The 20469-nt window shown below is 35.5% G+C and overlaps 2 protein-coding genes and 1 long non-coding RNA gene across 3 annotated transcripts in view; 1 reads left to right on the top strand and 2 right to left on the bottom strand.

Moving 5' to 3' along the window:
• LOC139765304 (uncharacterized) overlaps window positions 1-17523 on the bottom strand; it is a 34353-nt gene extending 16830 nt beyond the window's left edge. Inside the window, exons 1-21 of the mRNA XM_071692693.1 lie at window positions 17519-17523; window positions 17396-17408; window positions 17082-17280; window positions 16480-16611; window positions 16145-16276; window positions 15223-15354; window positions 14881-15012; window positions 14365-14490; window positions 13777-13908; window positions 13435-13566; window positions 12917-13042; window positions 12310-12441; window positions 11975-12106; window positions 11465-11590; window positions 10858-10989; window positions 10523-10654; window positions 10007-10132; window positions 9408-9539; window positions 9069-9200; window positions 8542-8667; window positions 7935-8066 (exon numbers count right to left, since the gene is read on the bottom strand). Of these exons, the coding sequence (XP_071548794.1) occupies window positions 7935-8066; window positions 8542-8667; window positions 9069-9200; window positions 9408-9539; window positions 10007-10132; window positions 10523-10654; window positions 10858-10989; window positions 11465-11590; window positions 11975-12106; window positions 12310-12441; window positions 12917-13042; window positions 13435-13566; window positions 13777-13908; window positions 14365-14490; window positions 14881-15012; window positions 15223-15354; window positions 16145-16276; window positions 16480-16611; window positions 17082-17280; window positions 17396-17408; window positions 17519-17523 (2563 nt within the window). The remainder of the gene's footprint in view (window positions 1-7934; window positions 8067-8541; window positions 8668-9068; window positions 9201-9407; window positions 9540-10006; window positions 10133-10522; window positions 10655-10857; window positions 10990-11464; window positions 11591-11974; window positions 12107-12309; window positions 12442-12916; window positions 13043-13434; window positions 13567-13776; window positions 13909-14364; window positions 14491-14880; window positions 15013-15222; window positions 15355-16144; window positions 16277-16479; window positions 16612-17081; window positions 17281-17395; window positions 17409-17518) is intronic.
• LOC139765226 (uncharacterized) overlaps window positions 1-20469 on the top strand; it is a 269229-nt gene that overhangs the window by 180782 nt on the left and 67978 nt on the right. The window lies entirely within an intron of this gene.
• Window positions 17605-18668, bottom strand: LOC139765231 (uncharacterized). The gene is made up of 3 exons (XR_011716612.1): window positions 18540-18668; window positions 17932-18063; window positions 17605-17731 (listed from the first exon to the last, which is right to left on the bottom strand). It is a non-coding gene; the product is annotated as an uncharacterized lncRNA (long non-coding RNA).

Below are 20469 nucleotides of genomic sequence, written 5' to 3'. Positions count from 1 at the left end.
GAATGGCCTTGGATGGAGTAGCACTACCAAATACCTTGAACACCACTACCAAACAGTCCACCTTGATCACCACTACCAAACAACCAAGCTAGAGCCCCACTACCGAACCATTCAGCTTGAAAACCACTACCAAACATTCAAGCTGGAACACCACTGGCAAATAACGCAACATTAAACACCGTTACCAAATATCCCAGCTTAAATAACACTACCAAAAACCTCAGTTGGAACACCACTACCAAACAACCCACTGTGTACACCACTACAGTATCTAAAAAACATCACGACCAAACCAACCCAGCTTGAATACCACTAGCAAAAACAACACCACTGAAATAAACTCTTGGATTAGAGGACACACAACGACCCAAAAAGGATAGCATTGACACCACTTGGAAAAATTGTAAACAAAATCCACCGAAAACATGAACAAGAAATTTCCATCTGGTAGCCATCAGGTCGCGGGAAATAGAAATGGAGATGAATCCCATTAACTTTGGCAATCCTGCTAATAGTTCCATTAGCGTATAAAGTTGTGTTTTTTAATCTCAATATATATATCAGAGACTAGAATCAAGTAGCAAATGTATTGTTATCAGTACTTCAAATGTTTTTCTAATTCCCATTACTCTTAATGAAAAGAGATTTTCTTTAATAAGAAAAGACAATTTATTTTGTTTTGGTTTTAGAACATGTGAGGTTGGAGGTTGGGCTAGGCTAGACGACAGAGAGTACAATAGAGAAGCTTCATTGTAAATCTCAAATGCATTCTGAGCCGCACTGTATGTATTGTCAAGTAGAAGATTTCTCACACACACACGTAGAAACTCACATTGTGAGTCGTAATGGAGAAACTATATACTTTTCACTTACATTTTTTTCATATTGTGGTAGCTTATACTTTCGAAACTATATTTCAACTAACATTGTGAGTCGTAATGAAGAAACTATATACTTTTCACTTACATTTTTTTCCATATTGTAGTGGCTTATACTTTACGAAACTATATTTCAACTAACTCACATTGTGAGTCGTAATGAAGAAACTATAAACTTTTCATTTACACTCTTTCCATATTGTGGTAGCTTATACTTTCAAAACTATATTTCAACCAACTCACATTGTGAGTCGTAATGAAGGAACTATATACTTTTCACTAACTTTTTTTCCATATTGTGGTAGCTTATAGTTTACGAAACTATATTTCAACTAACTTACATTGTGAGTCGTAATGAAGACACTATATACTTTTCACTTACATTTTTTCCATATTGTGGTAGCTTATACTTTCGAAACTATATTTCAACTACTTTCCTCATGTTTTACCGATCTCAGTTGACAGATTCGATACTGATTGTGAACTTATGTTAATAACACTGACCTAATTTCATTTTTCTTTCCTTGTTTCTTAATCGTACTAATAAGTTTCAAAAGAAACCATCATCCTATATATTGCCAATATGAGTTCCTATCAGTGAAATGGTTTATGAAGTTATTTTCGGTTCCAAGGAAAGATAATCTATAGAAAAAATGATTTCCATAATAGCTTAGTGCGATTTCCGCTTTTGATTTTTCCTCGAGAATCGATCGTGGCTTGAAGAGCGAGGCAGTTGCTTTGTCATATTTCATTTTTCTGAAGTCCCCTCTTGAAAACGCTTGCTCACATTAATAAGCAGATCCAAAGACGAAAAGAATGTCAAACGCATATTTCTTCACGTTCTTGTAAGCGTCCGGTACAGACTGATATCATTCTTGTATTATATATTAAGAAATTCCGTCCATCATCGCAAGGTAAAACGCCAAGGCAGAATTCTACTTTTCTAGATTTTGAATCCGTTCAGCAAAACCTTCCAATTCCAAAGGCCTTTAGCTCATTCAAGTTCCGGCTCTGGTCAGTCCCGTAAATGCTGAGATGTTGTGCTAGGAAAAATATCGGCTTCGTGAAGTATTAACTCTGTCCAAAAAAAAAAGTAATAATAAAAGTCGTCATTTCAACCATCTGAAAAATCTGAAAATGTCCGGCAAAAAGGATTTCTCTATTTTCAGAGGAGCATTATTTTTTTCTTCCTAGGATATTGGTGTGTTAAGGTAGTAGCTTTGTTCCTCCTTGTGATGGGAAATAAACCAGTGAACCAGTGCTGGAGCCTCACTCCACACGAACGCGCCTCTCCTAAAAGAACGACGACTTTGTTTACCTTTTCCATGTTAGCTTTTCCCACTCACTTCACCTCCTTGTTCGTCTGATTATCTTGATATCGACCAGAGATCTATACCCCGCTCCATTATAACTGTTATGTGTCCTTCGCTATACGATTGTATCTTATACTGAGCATTGATCACAGGATGTTAAAGACGATCTTGGGTACATTAAGCGCACTGATGCGCTTAATTGATTTTGGTTGGAACTCCCGAATTAGCGTAGCGAAGGTTAGTTTCAAGTGCTTGTCAGGGAGTTAGGTTACTCTGTACTTATCTGCTGGCCTGCGGGGTTAGGGTCTGGGGACTGTAAATCTAAAGTTTGATCCACATTAATGGTGCAGCGTGTGTCTGGTACATCATACTTAAATGGGAACGGATTTAGCGATAATGGATAAGAATGTATGTTTGAGGAGTGTGTGTGTGTGTGTGTGTGTGTGTGTGTGTTCGGCTTATGTGGTACAATACCTGATCCCCTTCGTGAAGAGCGGGACGGGAATGTTAATAACAGAGACAAAAGACAGATCTTTTGTTTCTTAAGGTACCTCAGTAGCAGCTAATAAAAGTCTCCTTTTTATTCAACCCGTTAGAACTGCAAAGTTGTCCTTCAGTATTTTGTGTATAGTTACTGATAGACTTAGTTTTCCTTTCGATGGTTCATAGTTCTGCTTTCACGGGTCACATTTTGCAGGTGTCGTATCTGAACACCTGCTGTTCCATGTGTTCGAAAAGAGGATGCAATTCTTTTGTTTGAAGAGTACAAAAAAAGAAAGGTCAATTTGGCTACTTACTTTGTTTGGCCTCGTCATACAAATGGCGTCATCAGATCTTAATGAGCCTGTCATGAAGCTTCAGAAGTGACTGATAGATAATCCATACAGTTCGAAACTGCTTCGTAGATGGACTGTTAAATGAGTGAGTTTATTTTTGAAGATAATATAGGAACAGTGGATGGAAGTATATAACTCAACAACTCGTTTTGCAAACGAAGCATCAAACACTATTCCTATTGTTGACTTTAAAACTCATATTCCGAATAAAAAAAAAAAAGGGTTCACAAAGACTTGGAAGTCTCGATCAGGGTTCGTTCCAATGAACGACTGGTCGAGTTGGTTTTCGAGGTGTGGCTCTTGTCGTCTCCGTTCGGACAGTTTGCTTCAAATCATTGGTCCAGCTGGAGGTTAAGGCAGCATCGAGTACATCCTACGGAAGATGAATTATCATCATGTCTCATGTCGAATATCTAATTATCTGAGGTTTTGGTAATACGTGTGTTATTATATTTACAAATGAATTTGAGAGCATTGTTGTTGTCCAGCTGGGAAGGACGGTCAAGGGGAATGGTGATCATCGTGGTGGTATGGTGGTGTTGGGTCCATTTTCTACCTCTGCTCGAAGGATAAGGTAGAAATGACCGTCGTGAGTGGTGCTACATCTACAGGCATCGTGACGTTTTCTTTTATAAGCATTTTTCGTTTTCTTTTATAAGCATTTTCGTTTTCTTTTATGAGCATTTTCGTTTTCTTTTATGAGCATTTTCGCTTTCTTTTATGAGCATTTTTCATGCCTAATTGTCCCTGGTCATTATGGGGTAAAAGCCGTGTTACAGCACCGATATTGATAATGAGAATTCCTTTTTGCTTTTATTTTCTTCTAATTTGAATATAATTTCATGGATATAATTCCATTAAACGTTCTTTATCTATGGAATAAATGTTTTGGATTGTAGTTCAATCGCCGAAAGAATTGAGAAGAGATTTCGTTTCCGATAGAACATGTGAAACTTTTCTTTTTGAAAAAATCTACGTAGGAGTAGATACAGTTCTCTGAAACTTTTAAGACAATGTAAATTCATTTTCTAATAAACAGGAATGCTTTCACATAGATCTGATTCTTGGTTTCCTGAAATAAAATGCAGCTCGTAATTTGGACAAAGAATGAAGTAGCTTTTATATGAAAATTAAACCTTAAGGTTGAAGCAGCTTGTATTAAAACTAAAGAATGAAGTATCTTGTATGTGGTAATTAAATCTTAAGAATGAAGCAGCTTGTGTATAGTCATTAAAACCTATAAATGAAGTATCTTGTATATGGCAATTAAACCTTGTGAATGAAGCAACTTGTATGTGGTTATCAAACCTTATGAATGAAGCAGCTTGTATATGGTAATCAAACCTTATGAATGAAGCAACTTGTACATGGTAAACAAACCTCATGAATGAAGCAGCTTGTATATGGTAATTAAACCTTATGAATGAAGCAGCTTGTATATGGTAAACAAACCTCATGAATGAAGCAGCTTGTATATGAAAATTAAACTTTAAGAATAAACCCTATTTTTTCTCTCTCATATCAAACCATAGTTCGAAAACGTGGAATGGGAATAACCTCTGTGAACAAAGTTGATGTGGAATAACAAAAACATTTTTCCACACGAAGGAAAGTTGCAGAGTTGTGCCGTGGCTGAATTCAGTAAAATACATGGGAAGTCCCCTGGCGTTGCAGGCGGCACAAGGCAAAAATTGTGGCATTTAGAGTGTCCCCCCCCCAAAAAAAAAAAAACTGCCTTTTAAGCCCATCATACGGCTGTTAAACCTTCCCCCAAAACTGCCTTTAAAGCCCATCATACGGCTGAGTTAAACCTTCCCACAGATTCAAGAGGCTCTGCATTAAGATTCTGTGGCCTGTTGCTAAACCTATATATATATACTAAGTCAACCCACTTTGACCTCCCCCCCCACCCCAAAAAAAAAGTGGACCAGTTCGTACGAGCCGCCTTCTGACGTCATGTGGCCCTGAACCATCAGTTGCAAGGAAACCAAGATGCATGGATACTGTGAGGAAATGTATAGAAAATGAGAAAATTGTTGATGAATATGTTTTCGTTAGCCCTGTACGAGCACGTTCTCAATGTTTAGGGCCAATGACGTAGCATATAGGCTCCACCCACATGCGTATGGGTCAACTTGGTATATATGTGTATAGGCTTAGGGTTGCTCCTTATCCCACAGTCTGTGAATCAAGGCCCTCGAGAAAGGGATCGAATCTCTCTTGACTGCCTTCCCAGTAGAAAGATTACAGTCATACTAATCGGTTATTACCGTTAGCGGATAACCGCTTGCGAGAGACCATATACATCAAATGTATAGTTTTTCTATCGGCAAACGATCAAGATTACTTACCTTACGAGCATTCGTAGTCTTACTAAAGCAGTCGAAAGACATTGAGAGGCTCCTTCGTACTTGTTCAAAGTACTTAGGACTCTTAAGAGACCTTAGCGTCATACGGAAAGGGAATTATTGTACCGTAACCAAAGCAATTTTGGTTAAAGTGGGGTAAAAAAAAAAAAAAAAAAAAAATCTTCGTAACATTGCACAGGAATAAATCAATTTTCAAGGTCACTTACAATTCTTCCGTTTTAGGTTTTTGTTCTAAATACGTATATCAGACGACTCTTACCAATTTGTTAGTCACTGTATGCAATACATTTGTGGCCTGGATACCAGTGGTGTACGCAAGTCATCTGCAATAGAGAACTTTAGGCTACAAAGTCAGTTTCATGCGTTGTTCCCTGGGAGCTAGGCTAATGTGCACTTTACGTTAGCAAGTCTGTTCCATGTACCGTTCTCTGGAAGGCAGGCCATGTACACGCCACAGGCATAAGCGACATTGGCCATCTATGAAGAACGGAATCAGATTCCACATCTTTGCGTGGACTCTTATTGAAGACTATAGTCCTCAGCTGGTTTTCAAGAACCAGTCGAGTCAAACCACAGTAACTTGGCGTTACCAAGATCTTGTTGCAGAGTTTTCTCATTTAGGAATACATATATAGACCGAGTTATAGTTTAATATATTAAATTTTATTATAAATTTCAAGTTTCATACATATATTCAAAGCGTCTTATCAATATGTTTGAAAGGTTACAGTGGCAAGTTTGTAGTTGAAGGTCCATGTACGACACTGGCGACAGCTTCTCGTCTTAATGATGGGGTAGGAATCCTGAAATTGTTAAAGTATAATGGTTAGCAACTTTTCAATTTTCATAACGCACATATATTACCCGGACTGTGAAACGGGAGTCAAAAACCACCGAAATTTTGGAAAAAAAAAAAAAAAAAAACACAGTTTAGACTCAAGGTGAAATTCGAAGACTTGAACGTAATATGCCTAATACAGCCAAAGAAGCCGAATACGTTAAATTTAGGTTTTAAAGATCAGAGCAAATTAAAGTTGTACTAATAGACAAGCAAATAGATGGTGTGGTTGGCACTTCAAATTTGGAAGTTATATATTAATAACAAGAGCATAACTTACGTGGAACACAACAGACGCACTCTTCATTGTTGCATAGATGTTCGATAGAATCCTCATTACTGTTACAAGTTTTTTCACAGTGGCCACCCTTGGCTAAGCAGTAAGGGGTATCTGTCGTGCAGGGATCATACACTGGAAAAAAAAAAGTTTAAATGAAAGTAATCATTAAACTTGGATACCCCATCATAGATCAATTTTTTCCATTTAAAAAAAAAATTTGCCTTATGATAGGCCTGTTCCAAGAAAGAAAACCACCAAAATGTTTAGTCCATGTTTAACCATCTTTAAAATTTACCTTTACGAAACTTCTCAACCAGAGTTCCACAATAGTAAAGGCTTTCTTCCATATAAAGTAACAATCCTTAGTAAGGATTTTGAAGGTCAAAATATCAAAATTAAAACCAGCCTTATAATTGGGTGACGACTAATGAAATACTACTTATGGTCATGTGCAACGGAAAGCCTAGGAAGACCTTTGGGGGGGGGGGAAAAAAAAAAAAAAACCATACCTGGAACACAGCAGACGCAGTTGTCGTATTCACACAATCCATGTATAGTGTTCTCACCTCTACGACATTGTTCAGAGCAATAACCATCCCTCAAGTGGCACTTCGTAGTATTGTAACATGGCTGCCCTGAGGAATTTTGAAAATTTATTCCAACCTTCATAGATTAACATTTGCTACAAGAACATTTTTTTTTTTTTTGAAATTTAAGGATAGCTGGGACGTGGTTCTTGACCAAGAGCATCTAACAATTTTTCCTGGTAGAATTGTCAAAGTGAAAGAGTAGCTGTACATTAATAATGTTTCAAAGCTATTGATTTATTCATAGCTATTGATCTATTCATAGATGGAATAGAATCAAAAGCAGTTCTTTAGACGATCTACGTGAACACTAGCACTTCGTATCTAAATTTTTGATTAATAAGACTCTAGAAATAAACATTTGAAGGTAAATTATAGCCAAATTAAAATGCAGTAACGTTGCACATTTATAATTAACAAAAATTTAAAAACCGTCTGATGTACTTTTGTATATTGACCGAAACTTTTAAACATACACAGAACTTACGTGGAACACAACAAACGCATTCATCATTGGTACACAGATGTTTGATAGAATCTTCATTACTATTACACGTCTTTTCACAGTGGCCACCCCTGGCTAGGCAGTAAGGAGTGTTTTGGGGGCACGGATCATGAACTGGAATATAGAATTTAAAATGCACATTAAATCGAGAGTCTTGTATCTAACAAGTACTGGTTAATATTTTAAAAATTCAAACTACGTATTTATGTTCAAACAAACGTAGAAGCGTTGCTCATTAATCTATTGAAATTTACCATGAAAAATATAAAGTTGGAAGATTTACTTCACTTTTACATCTACCTATATTCAAAGTATGCAGAAAACTTACTTGGAACACAACAGACGCATTCGTCATTGATGCATAGATGTTCTATAGATTGCTCATTATCATGACACTTCTTTTCACAGTGGCCACCTTTGTCTAGGCAGTAAGGAGTGTTTTTGGGGCAAGGATTATGCACTGGAATATAAAATTCAAATCTGTTGAATTAAGAGTCAAACATCTGTCATTACGGTTAGTTGTTTTTACGCTAGTCTAAATGAATTATAATATAGACAAGTGTCAGGAATTCAAGCAAAATTTGCCGAAAATGTGAAAAAGATCACATACCTAAAAGCTACCCCAACATATCAATTGGTCAAAAAAATATTACGTTTAAAGCTGCCATCAGACAAAACTACATAAAGACCAGCTCATAAATGAAGACTACTTCAAAGGCTTATAAATATACTTTGGTTTTTGTACGAACCTTTTACTTAATCACTAAATTTAAAAATTCAAAGTAACAAGCTTAAAATTAGGAAAACCATGCCACTTTGAGCATTACTCTCGCTAAATATCGTAGATTCTGTACCTTTGCTAAACCAACCGTTCAATTTGTAATAAAGACAAGTATGGAGTACCTCCAAAGCGAATCAGTCAAATTATAACACACCTGGAACACAGCAGACGCAGTTGTCGTGGTCACACAACCCGTTTAAAGCGGTCTCGCCTGCATGACACTGCTCAGAACAGTAACCATCTCTTGAGTGGCATTTTGTAGTATTGTAACAGTGGTGCCCTGTGGAAGTATGGAAATTTATTCTAATTTTGGCTCATTTTTTCACAATATAAATGAAGCGTTTACTTTAGGGAGTAAAGAACGTGGTTATGAATTAAGTGATTTAAGAATTCACTAATAGTATTAGTAGAAGTGGGGGAACTACTACATTTTTATTACTGAAAACCGTAACATCAAAAATAGATTCTGGATTTTTTTTTTTTTCTCAAGAAATCCGCTTAGCTCCTTGCAGTTAGAAATTCTTAGAGCATTAGTTAAGACTAATGAACTAAAAGAACCCTGTCGAGCTTTACAAAATTGTTGTTTCGTAACAACTTTATAGCATTCTATTCTGAAGATGTAAAGTTAAAATTTTGAATTTACTTTTATATTCAAGCAAATTTAAGACTCCGAAAACTTACTTGGAACACAACAGACGCACTTATCATCGTTGCACAGATGTTCGATAGAATCCTCGTTACTATTGCATGTCTTTTCACAGTGGCCACCCTTGGCTAGGCAGTAAGGAGTGTTTTTGGGGCACGGATCATGAACTAGAATACAAAATTAAAATCCACGTTAAGAGTCAAGTATCTACCAAGTACTGAAATATCTTTAAGAAGACTATCGAAACTGCGTATAGATATTTAAACAGCGTTACACAATCTTTATTGAAATTTACCACGAGAAACACGAAACAAAATTATTAGATCCACTTCAGTTTTACATCTACCAAATATTAAAGATTGCACAAAACTTACTTGGAACACAACAGACGCATTCGTCATTGATGCATAGATGTTCTATAGGATGCTCATTATTATGACACTTCTTTTCACAGTGGCCACCTTTGTCTAGGCAGTAAGGTGTGTTTTTGGGGCAAGGATTGTGTACTGGAATATAAAATTCAAATCTACGTTAAATTACGTGTCAAGCATCCACCATTATGGGTAGAGGTTTTTGAAGAGTAAATAATGATTATGAAAGACAGTGTCAGGAATTCAAGCAACACTTGTTCAAAATGTTAAATATATCCATCAAAGGTATCCCAACATATCAATTGGTAAAAAAATTAATCATTACGTTTGAAGGTACTGTCAGAACACTACATAAAGAACAGCCCTAAATGTGAGAATACTTCAAAGGCTTTTATATAGTTTTGATTTGTACGAACCTTTTGCTTATAAAACACAATCAAGTTTAGTTATGTAACAAGCTTTGAATTAGGAAAATTATCTTGCCACTAGCATTACACTCTGTAAACATCTTAGATTCCGTACCTTTTTCTAAAGCAATCTTTCAGTTTGTGATAAAGACAAGCATGGAGTACCTGGAAAGCGAATCACTGAAATTAACACACCTGGAACACAGCAGACGCAGTTGTCGTGGTCACACAACCCATTTAAAGCGGTTTCGCCTGCATGACACTGTTCAGAACAATAACCATCTCGTAAGTGGCACTTAGTAGTATTGTAACAGTGCTGCCCTGTGGAAGTATGAATATTTTCCAATTCTGGCAGATTTATTTTTCCACCTAATATAAATAAAGCGTTTACTTTGGAGAGTTATGAACGTTGTTATGAACTGTAATTTAGAATTAGTAGCATTAGTCGAAGTGGAGGAAACTAGTACTTTATACAAGGATTTTTTTTGTTAAGAAATCCGTTTACCTGATGGAAGAAGCCTTGCAGTTAGTATTGAAATTTTAGAGCATTAGTCAAGACTAATGAAACTAAAGAACCCTGTAGAATTTGGAATCAAGTTTTTCAAAATTGTACTTTCGTAACAAGTTTACAGCATTTTTTTCTGAAGAGGTAAAATTAAACTTTCAAATGTACTTTTACATTCAAGCAAATTTAAGACTCCGAAAACTTACTTGGAACACAACAGACGCACTTATCATCGTTGCACAGATGTTCGATAGAATCCTCGTTACTATTGCAAGTCTTTTCACAGTGGCCACCCTTGGCCAGGCAGTAAGGAGTGTTTTTGGGGCACGGATCATGAACTGGAATAAAATATTTAAAGCCACGTTAAAGAGTCTAGTATCTACCTAGTACTGGTAAATATCAAGAAACATTAAAACTACGTATGGATGTTTAACAAACCTAGAAGCGTTGCACAATTCTTATCGAAATTTACCAATGAAAAAATTATTAGACCTGCTTCAGTTTTACATCTACCAAAGTTTAAAGATTTCACAAAACTTACTTGGAACACAACAGACGCATTCGTCATTGATGCATAGATGTTCTATAGGATGCTCATTATTATGACACTTCTTTTCACAGTGGCCACCTTTGTCTAGGCAGTAAGGCGTGTTTTCGAGGCACGGATTATGTACTGAAATAGAATATTTAAATCCGTTAAATCAAGAGTCAAGCATCCTCCATTATGGGTAGAGTTTTTTTGAAGAGTAAATAATGAATTATAAGATAGACAAGTGTCAGGAATTCAAGCAACATTTGTTGAAAACGTGAAAGAAAGATCACATTTCTAAAAGTTATTCCAACATACCAGTTTGTCAAAAAAATTACGTTTGAAGCTACCGTGAGAAAATTACACAAGACCAGCACATAAATGAAGACTAATTCAAGGGCTTGAGAATACTTTGGATTCTGTAAGAGTATTTTACTTAAAACACTAAATTGAAAAGTTTAGTCAAAGTAAGAAGCCTTAAACTAGGAAAACTATCTCGACACTAAGCATTACACTTGCTAAACATCTTAAAAGACTGCTAAACTTACTGTTCATTTTGTAATAAAGACTAGTATGGAGTACCTCCAAAGCGAATCAAGACTCAAACTATAACACACACCTGGAACACAGCAGACGCAGTTGTCGTGGTCACACAACCCATTTAAAGCGGTTTCGCCTGCATGACACTGCTCAGAACAATAACCATCTCGTAAGTGGCACTTAGTAGTATTGTAACAGTGCTGCCCTGTGGAAGTATGAATATTTTCCAATTCTGGCAGATTTATTTTTCCACCTAATATAAATAAAGCGTTTACTCTCGAGAGTTATGAACGTGATTATGAACTGTAATTGATTTAGAATTAGTAGCATTAGTCGAAGTGGGGGAAACTAGTACTTTATACGAGGAATTTTTTTCTTTAAGAAATCCGTTTAATGCAAGAAGCCTTTCAGTTAATATTGAAATTTTAGAGCATTAGTCAAGACTAATGAAAGTAAAGAACCCTGTAGAATTTGGAATCAAGCTTTTCAAAATTGTACTTAAGTTTACAGCATTTTTTTTCTGAAGAGGTAAAATTAAACTTTCAAATATACTTTTACATTCGATTAAATTTAAGACTCTAAAACTTACTTGGAACACAACAGACGCACTTATCATCGTTGCACAGATGTTCGATAGAATCCTCGTTACTATTGCAAGTCTTTTCACAGTGGCCACCCTTGGCTAGGCAGTAAGGAGTGTTTTTGGGGCACGGATCATGAACTGGAATACAAAATTCAAATCCACGTTAAAGAGTCAAGTATCTACCTAGTACTGGTAAATATCAAGAAACATTAAAAGTACGTATGGATGTTTAACAAACCTAGAAGTGTTGCACAATTTTTATCGAAATTTACCAATGAAAAAATTATTAGACCTACTTCAGTTTTACATCTACCAAAGTTTAAAGATTGCACAAAACTTACTTGGAACACAACAGACGCATTCGTCATGAATGCATAGATGTTCTATAGGATGCTCATTATTATGACACTTCTTTTCACAGTGGCCACCTTTGTCTAGGCAGTAAGGAGTGTTTTCGGGGCATGGATTATGTACTGAAATACAAAATTTAAATCCGTTAAATTAAGAGTCAAGCATCCTCCATTATGGGTACAGTATTTTAAAGAGTAAATATGAATTATAAGACAGACAAGTGTCAGGAATTTAAGCAAGATTTCTTGAAAACGTGAAAGAAAGATCACATTTCTAAAAGTTATCCCAACATACCAGTTTGACGGTAGCTTCAAACATAATTTTTTGACAGACAAAACTACACAAGACCAGCACATAAATGAAGACCTAATTCATGGGTTTATGAGAATACTTTGGCTTCTATACGAATCTTTTACTCAAACACTAAATTGAAAAGTTTAGTCAAGTAAGAAGCCTAAAACTAGGAAAACGGTCTCGCCACTTTCAGTATTACACTTGCTAAACATCTTAAGAGACCGTTTTTGCTAAACCAACTGTTTAATTTGTAATAAAGTATGGAGTACTTACAAAGCAAATCAGACTCAAATTATAACACACCTGGAACACAGCAGACGCAGTTGTCGTGGTCACACAACCCGTTTAAAGCGGTTTCGCCTATATGACACTGCTCAGAACAATAACCATCTCTGAAGTGGCACTTAGTAGTATTGTAACAGTGCTGCCCTGTGGAATTATGAAAATTAGTTTTCGCAGATATTTTTTCACCTAATGTAAATGAAGCGTTTACTTTGGGGAGCTAGGAACGTGGTTGTGAAGTACAAGTATTGATTTAGAATTAATAGCCTCTGTCGAAGTGGGGGAACTAGTATTTTATACAAGGATTTTTTTTCTTTAAGAAATCAGTTTAACTGATGGAAGAAGCCTTGCAGTTAGTATTGAAATTTTAGAACATTAGTCAAGACTAATGAAACTAAAGAAAACTGTAGAATTTGGGATTGAAGCTTTTCAAAATTGTATTTTCCTAACAACTTCACAGCATTCTTTTCTGAAGACGTAAAATTAAAATTTCAAATCTACTTTTACATTCACGGAAATTAAAGACTCCGAAAACTTACTTGGAACACAACAGACGCACTTATCATCGTTGCACAGATGTTCGATGGAATCCTCGTTACTATTGCAAGTCTTTTCACAGTGGCCACCCTTGGCTAGGCAGTAAGGAGTGTTTTTGGGGCACGGATCATGAACTGGAATACAAAATTAAAATCCACGTTAAAGCAGGAGTCGAGTACCTACCAAGTACTGATAAATATTTAAAAAGACTATCTAAACTACGTATGGATATTTAAACAGCATTGCACAATCTTTATTGAAATTTACCGAGAAATACGAAACAAAATTATTAGACCCACTTCAGTTTTACATCTACCAAAGATTAAAGATTGCACAAAACTTACTTGGAACACAACAGACGCATTCGTCATTGATGCATAGATGTTCTATAGGATGCTCATTATTATGACACTTCTTTTCACAGTGGCCACCTTTGTCTAGGCAGTAAGGAGTGTTTTTGGGGCACGGATTATGTACTGGAATATAAAATTCAAATCTACGTTAAACTACGTGTCAAGTATCCACCATTATGGGTAGAGCTTTTTGAAGAGTAAATAATGATTAAGACAGTGTCAGGAATTCAAGCAACATTTGTTTAAAATGTTAAAGATCATATCCATCAAAGGTATCACAACATATCAATTGGTAAAAAAATTAATCATGTTTGAAGGTATTGTCAAAACACTACATAAAGAACAGTCCTAAATGAAGACTACTTCAAAGGCTTTCATATAGTTTTGATTAGTACGAACCTTTTACTTATAAAACAATCAAGTTTAGTTATGTAATAAGACAAATTAGGAAAATCATCTTGCCACTAGCATTACACTATAAACATCTCAGATTCCGTACCTTTTGGTAAAGGAATCGTTCAGTTTGTGATAAAGACAAGCATGGAGTACCTAGAAAGTGAATCGCCGAAATTAACACACCTGGAACACAGCAGACGCAGTTGTCGTGGTCACACAACCCGTTTAAAGCGGTCTCGCCTGCATGACACTGCTCAGAACAATACCCATCTCGTAAGTGGCACTTAGTAGTATTGTAACAGTGCTGCCCTGTGGAAGTATGAATATTTTCCAATTCTGGCAGATTTATTTTTCCACCTAATATAAATAAAGCGTTTAGTCTGGAGAGTTATGAACGTGGTTATGAATTGTAATTGATTTAGAATTAGTAGCATTAGTCAAAGTGGGGGAAACTAGTACTTTATACAAGGATTTTTTTTTTTAAGAAATCCGTTTAATGCAAGAAGCCTTTCAGTTAATATTGAAATTTTGGAGCATTAGTGAAGACTAATGAAACTAAAGAACCCTGTAGAATTTGGAATCAAGTTTTTCAAATTTGTACTTTCGTAACAAGTTTACAGCATTTTTTTCTGAAGATGTAAAATTAAACTTTCAAATGTACTTTAACATTCAAGCAAATTTAAGACTCCGAAAACTTACTTGGAACACAACAGACGCACTTATCATCGTTGCACAGATGTTCGATAGAATCCTCGTTACTATTGCACGTCTTTTCACAGTGGCCACCCTTGGCTAGGCAGTAAGGAGTGTTTTTGGGGCACGGATCATAAACTGGAATACAAAATTTAAATCCACGTTAAAGCAAGTAACTAATAAGTACTGGTAAATTCTTAAGAAACCATTTCAAACTACGTATGGATGTTTAAACAAACTTACAAGCGTTGCACATTAATCTATCGAAATTTACCACTAGAAATACGAAACCGAAAATTATCAGACCTTCAGTTTTATATCAAAGTTTAAAGACTGCACAAAACTTACTTGGAACACAACAGACGCATTCGTCATTGATGCATAGATGTTCTATAGGATGCTCATTATTATGACACTTCTTTTCACAGTGGCCACCTTTGTCTAGGCAGTAAGGTGTGTTTTTGGGGCACGGATTATGTACTGGAATATAAAATTCAAATTACGTTAAATTACGTGTCAAGCATCCACCATTATGGGTAGAGCTTTTTGAAGAGTAAATAATGATTATGAAAGTGTCAGGAATTAAAGCAACATTTGTTCAAAATGTTAAATATATCTATCAAAGGTATCCCAACATATCAATTGGTAAGAAAATTAATCATTACGTTTGAAGGTACTGTCAGAACACTACATAAAGAACAGCCCTAAATGAAGAATACTTCAAAGGCTTTTATATAGTTTTGATTTGTACGAACCTTTTACTTATAAAACAAAGTTTAGTTATGTACCAAGACTTAAATTAGGAAAATCATCTTGCCACTAGCATTATACTATAAACATCTTAGATTCCGTACCTTTTGCTAAAGCAATCGTTCAGTTTGTGATAAAGACAAGTATGGAGTACCTGGAAAATTCTGGCAGATTTATTTTTACACCTAATATAAATGAAGAGTTTACTTTGGAGATTTATGAACGTGGTTATAAACTAATTTAGAATTAGTAGCATTCGAAGTGTGGGAAACTAGTACTTTATACAAGGATTTTTTTCCTTTAAGAAATCCGTTTAACTGATGGAAGAAGCCTTGCAGTTAGTATTGAAATTTTGGAGCGTTAGTGAAGACTAATGAAAGTAAAGAACCCTGTAGAATTTGGAATAAAGCTTTTCAAAATTGTACTTTCGTAACAAGTTTACAGCATTTTTTTCTGAGGTAAAATTAAACTTTCAAATCTACTTTTACATTCAAACAAATTTAAGACTCCGAAAACTTACTTGGAACACAACAGACGCACTTATCATCGTTGCATAGATGTTCGATAGAATCTTCGTTACTATTGCACGTCTTTTCACAGTGGCCACCCTTGGCTAGGCAGTAAGGAGTGTTTTTGGGGCATGGATCATGAACTGGAATACAATATTTAAATCCACGTTAAAGAGTAGAGTATCTACCTAGTACTGGTAAATATCAAGAAACATTAAAACTACGTATGGATGTTTAACAAACCTAGAAGCGTTGCACAATTTTTATCGAAATTTACCAAAAAAAAAAATGGTAGACCTACTTCAGTTTTACATCTACCAAAGTTTAAAGATTCCACAAAACTTACTTGGAACACAACAGACGCATTCGTCATTGATGCATAGATGTTCTATAGGATGCTCATTATTATGACACTTCTTTTCACAGTGGCCACCTTTGTCTAGGCAGTAAGGCGTGTTTTCGGGGCACGGATTATGTACTGAAATACAAAATTCAAATCCGTTAAATTAAGAGTCAAGCATCCTCCATTATGGGTAGAGTTTTTTGAAGAGTAAATATGAATTAAAAGATAGACAAGTGTCAGGAATTCAAGCAAGATTTGTTCAAAACGTGAAAGAAAGATTACATTTCTAAAAGTTATCCCAATATATCAATTGGTCAAAAAAATTACGTTTGATGTTACCGTCAGACAAAACTACACAAGACCAGCACATAAATGAAGACTTAATTCATGGGCTTATGAGAATACTTTGGTTTCTATACGAACCTTACACCAAATTGAAAAGTTTAGTCAAGTAAGAAGCCTAAAACTAGGAAAACCGTCTTGCCACTTTCAGCATTACACTTGCTAAACATCTTAAGAGACAGTCTTTGCTAAACCAACTGTTCAATTTGTAATAAAGTATGGAGTACCTCCAAAGTGAATCGGACTTAAATTATAACACACACCTGGAACACAGCAGACGCAGTTGTCGTGGTCACACAACCCGTTTAAAGCGGTCTCGCCTGCATGACACTGCTCAGAACAATAACCATCTCTGAAGTGGCACTTAGTAGTATTGTAACAGTGCTGCCCTGTGGAAGTATGAAAATTAGTTTTCGCAGATATTTTTTCACCTAATGTAAATGAAGCGTTTACTTTGGGGAGCTAGGAACGTGGTTGTGAAGTACAGGTATCGATTTAGAATTAATAGCCTCTGTCGAAGTGGGGGAACTAGTACTTTATACAAGGATTTTTTTTTTCTTTAAGAATTCAGTTTAACTGATGGAAGAAGCCTTGCAGTTAGTATTGAAATTTTAGAGCATTAGCCAAGACTAATGAAACAAGAAAACTGTAGAATCTGGGATTGAAGCTTTTCAAAATTGTACTTTCGTAACTACTTTACAGCATTCTTTTCTGAAGACGTAAAATTAAAATTTCAAATCTACTTTTACATTCACGGAAATTCAAGACTCCGAAAACTTACTTGGAACACAACAGACGCACTTATCATCGTTGCACAGATGTTCGATAGAATCTTCGTTACTATTGCACGTCTTTTCACAGTGGCCACCCTTGGCTAGGCAGTAATGAGTGTTTTTGGGGCACGGATCATGAACTGGAATAAAATATTTAAATCCACGTTAAAGAGTAGAGTATCTACCTAGTACTGGTAAATAAGAAACATTAAAACTACGTATGGATGTTTAACAAACCTAGAAGCGTTGTACAATTTTTATCGAAATTTACCAATGAAAAAATTATTAGACCTACTTCAGTTTTACATTTACCAAAGTTTAAAGATTTCACAAAACTTACTTGGAACACAACAGACGCATTCGTCATTGATGCATAGATGTTCTATAGGATGCTCATTATTATGACACTTCTTTTCACAGTGGCCACCTTTATCTAGGCAGTAAGGTGTGTTTTCGAGGCACGGATTATGTACTGAAATACAAAATTCAAATCTGTTAAATTAAGAGTCTAGCATCCTCCATTATGGGTAGAGTTTTTTGAAGAGTAACTAACGAGTTATAAGATACACAGTAGTCAGGAATTCAAGCAAGATTTGTTCAAAACGTGAAATAAAGGTCATTTTTAAAATCTATCGCAACATATCAAATTGGTCAAAAAAATTACGTTTGAAGCTACCGTCAGACAAAACTACACAAGATCAGCACATAAATGAGACTAATTCAAGGGCTTACGAGTCTACTTTGGCTTCTGTACGAACCTTTTACTTAAACACTAAATTGAAAAGTTCAGTTAAGCAAGAAGCCTTAAACTAGGAAAACTCTCTCCACTTTCAGCATTACACTTGCTAAACATCTTAAGAGACTGTCTTTGCTAAACCAACTGTTCAATTTGTAATAAAGACAAGTATGGAGTACATCCAAAGCGAATCAAGACAAACTATAACACACCTGGAACACAGCAGACGCAGTTGTCGTGGTCACACAACCCGTTTAAAGCGGTCTCGCCTGTATGACACTGCTCAGAACAATAACCATCTCTGAAGTGGCATTTTGTAGTATTGTAACAGTGCTGCCCTGTGGAAGCATGAAATTTCTAATTTTGGCAGATTTATTTTTCCACCCAATATAAATGAAGCGTTTACTTTGGGGAGTAAAGAACGTGGTTATGAATTAAGTGATTTAAGAATTCACTAATAGTATTAGTAGAAGTGGGGGAACTACTACATTTTTATTACTGAAAACCGTAACATCAAAAATAGATTCTGGATTTTTTTTTTTTTCTCAAGAAATCCGCTTAGCTCCTTGCAGTTAGAAATTCTTAGAGCATTAGTTAAGACTAATGAACTAAAAGAACCCTGTCGAGCTTTACAAAATTGTTGTTCGTAACAACTTTATAGCATTCTATTCTGAAGATGTAAAGTTAAAATTTTGAATTTACTTTTATATTCAAGCAAATTTAAGACTCCGAAAACTTACTTGGAACACAACAGACGCACTTATCATCGTTGCACAGATGTTCGATAGAATCCTCGTTACTATTGCATGTCTTTTCACAGTGGCCACCCTTGGCTAGGCAGTAAGGAGTGTTTTTGGGGCACGGATCATGAACTAGAATACAAAATTAAAATCCACGTTAAGAGTCAAGTATCTACCAAGTACTGAAATATCAAGAAACATTAAAACTACGTATGGATGTTTAACAAACCTAGAAGCGTTGTACAATTTTTATCGAAATTTACCAATGAAAAAATTATTAGACCTACTTCAGTTTTACATTTACCAAAGTTTAAAGATTTCACAAAACTTACTTGGAACACAACAGACGCATTCGTCATTGATGCATAGATGTTCTATAGGATGCTCATTATTATGACACTTCTTTTCACAGTGGCCACCTTTATCTAGGCAGTAAGGTGTGTTTTCGAGGCACGGATTATGTACTGAAATACAAAATTCAAATCTGTTAAATTAAGAGTCTAGCATCCTCCATTATGGGTAGAGTTTTTTGAAGAGTAACTAACGAGTTATAAGATACACAGTAGTCAGGAATTCAAGCAAGATTTGTTCAAAACGTGAAATAAAGGTCATTTTTAAAATCTATCGCAACATATCAAATTGGTCAAAAAAATTACGTTTGAAGCTACCGTCAGACAAAACTACACAAGATCAGCCCTAAATGTGAGAATACTTCAAAGGCTTTTATATAGTTTTGATTTGTACGAACCTTTTGCTTATAAAACACAATCAAGTTTAGTTATGTAACAAGCTTTGAATTAGGAAAATTATCTTGCCACTAGCATTACACTCTGTAAACATCTTAGATTCCGTACCTTTTTCTAAAGCAATCTTTCAGTTTGTGATAAAGACAAGCATGGAGTACCTGGAAAGCGAATCACTGAAATTAACACACCTGGAACACAGCAGACGCAGTTGTCGTGGTCACACAACCCATTTAAAGCGGTTTCGCCTGCATGACACTGTTCAGAACAATAACCATCTCGTAAGTGGCACTTAGTAGTATTGTAACAGTGCTGCCCTGTGGAAGTATGAATATTTTCCAATTCTGGCAGATTTATTTTTCCACCTAATATAAATAAAGCGTTTACTTTGGAGAGTTATGAACGTTGTTATGAACTGTAATTTAGAATTAGTAGCATTAGTCGAAGTGGAGGAAACTAGTACTTTATACAAGGATTTTTTTTGTTAAGAAATCCGTTTACCTGATGGAAGAAGCCTTGCAGTTAGTATTGAAATTTTAGAGCATTAGTCAAGACTAATGAAACTAAAGAACCCTGTAGAATTTGGAATCAAGTTTTTCAAAATTGTACTTTCGTAACAAGTTTACAGCATTTTTTTCTGAAGAGGTAAAATTAAACTT

This window comes from Panulirus ornatus, chromosome 53, assembly GCF_036320965.1.
Source record: "Panulirus ornatus isolate Po-2019 chromosome 53, ASM3632096v1, whole genome shotgun sequence".
NCBI classification, from domain to species: Eukaryota; Metazoa; Arthropoda; class Malacostraca; order Decapoda; family Palinuridae; genus Panulirus; species Panulirus ornatus.
The sequence above is the reverse complement of the archived record's forward strand: the minus strand, read 5'-3'. Positions and strand labels throughout refer to the sequence as shown.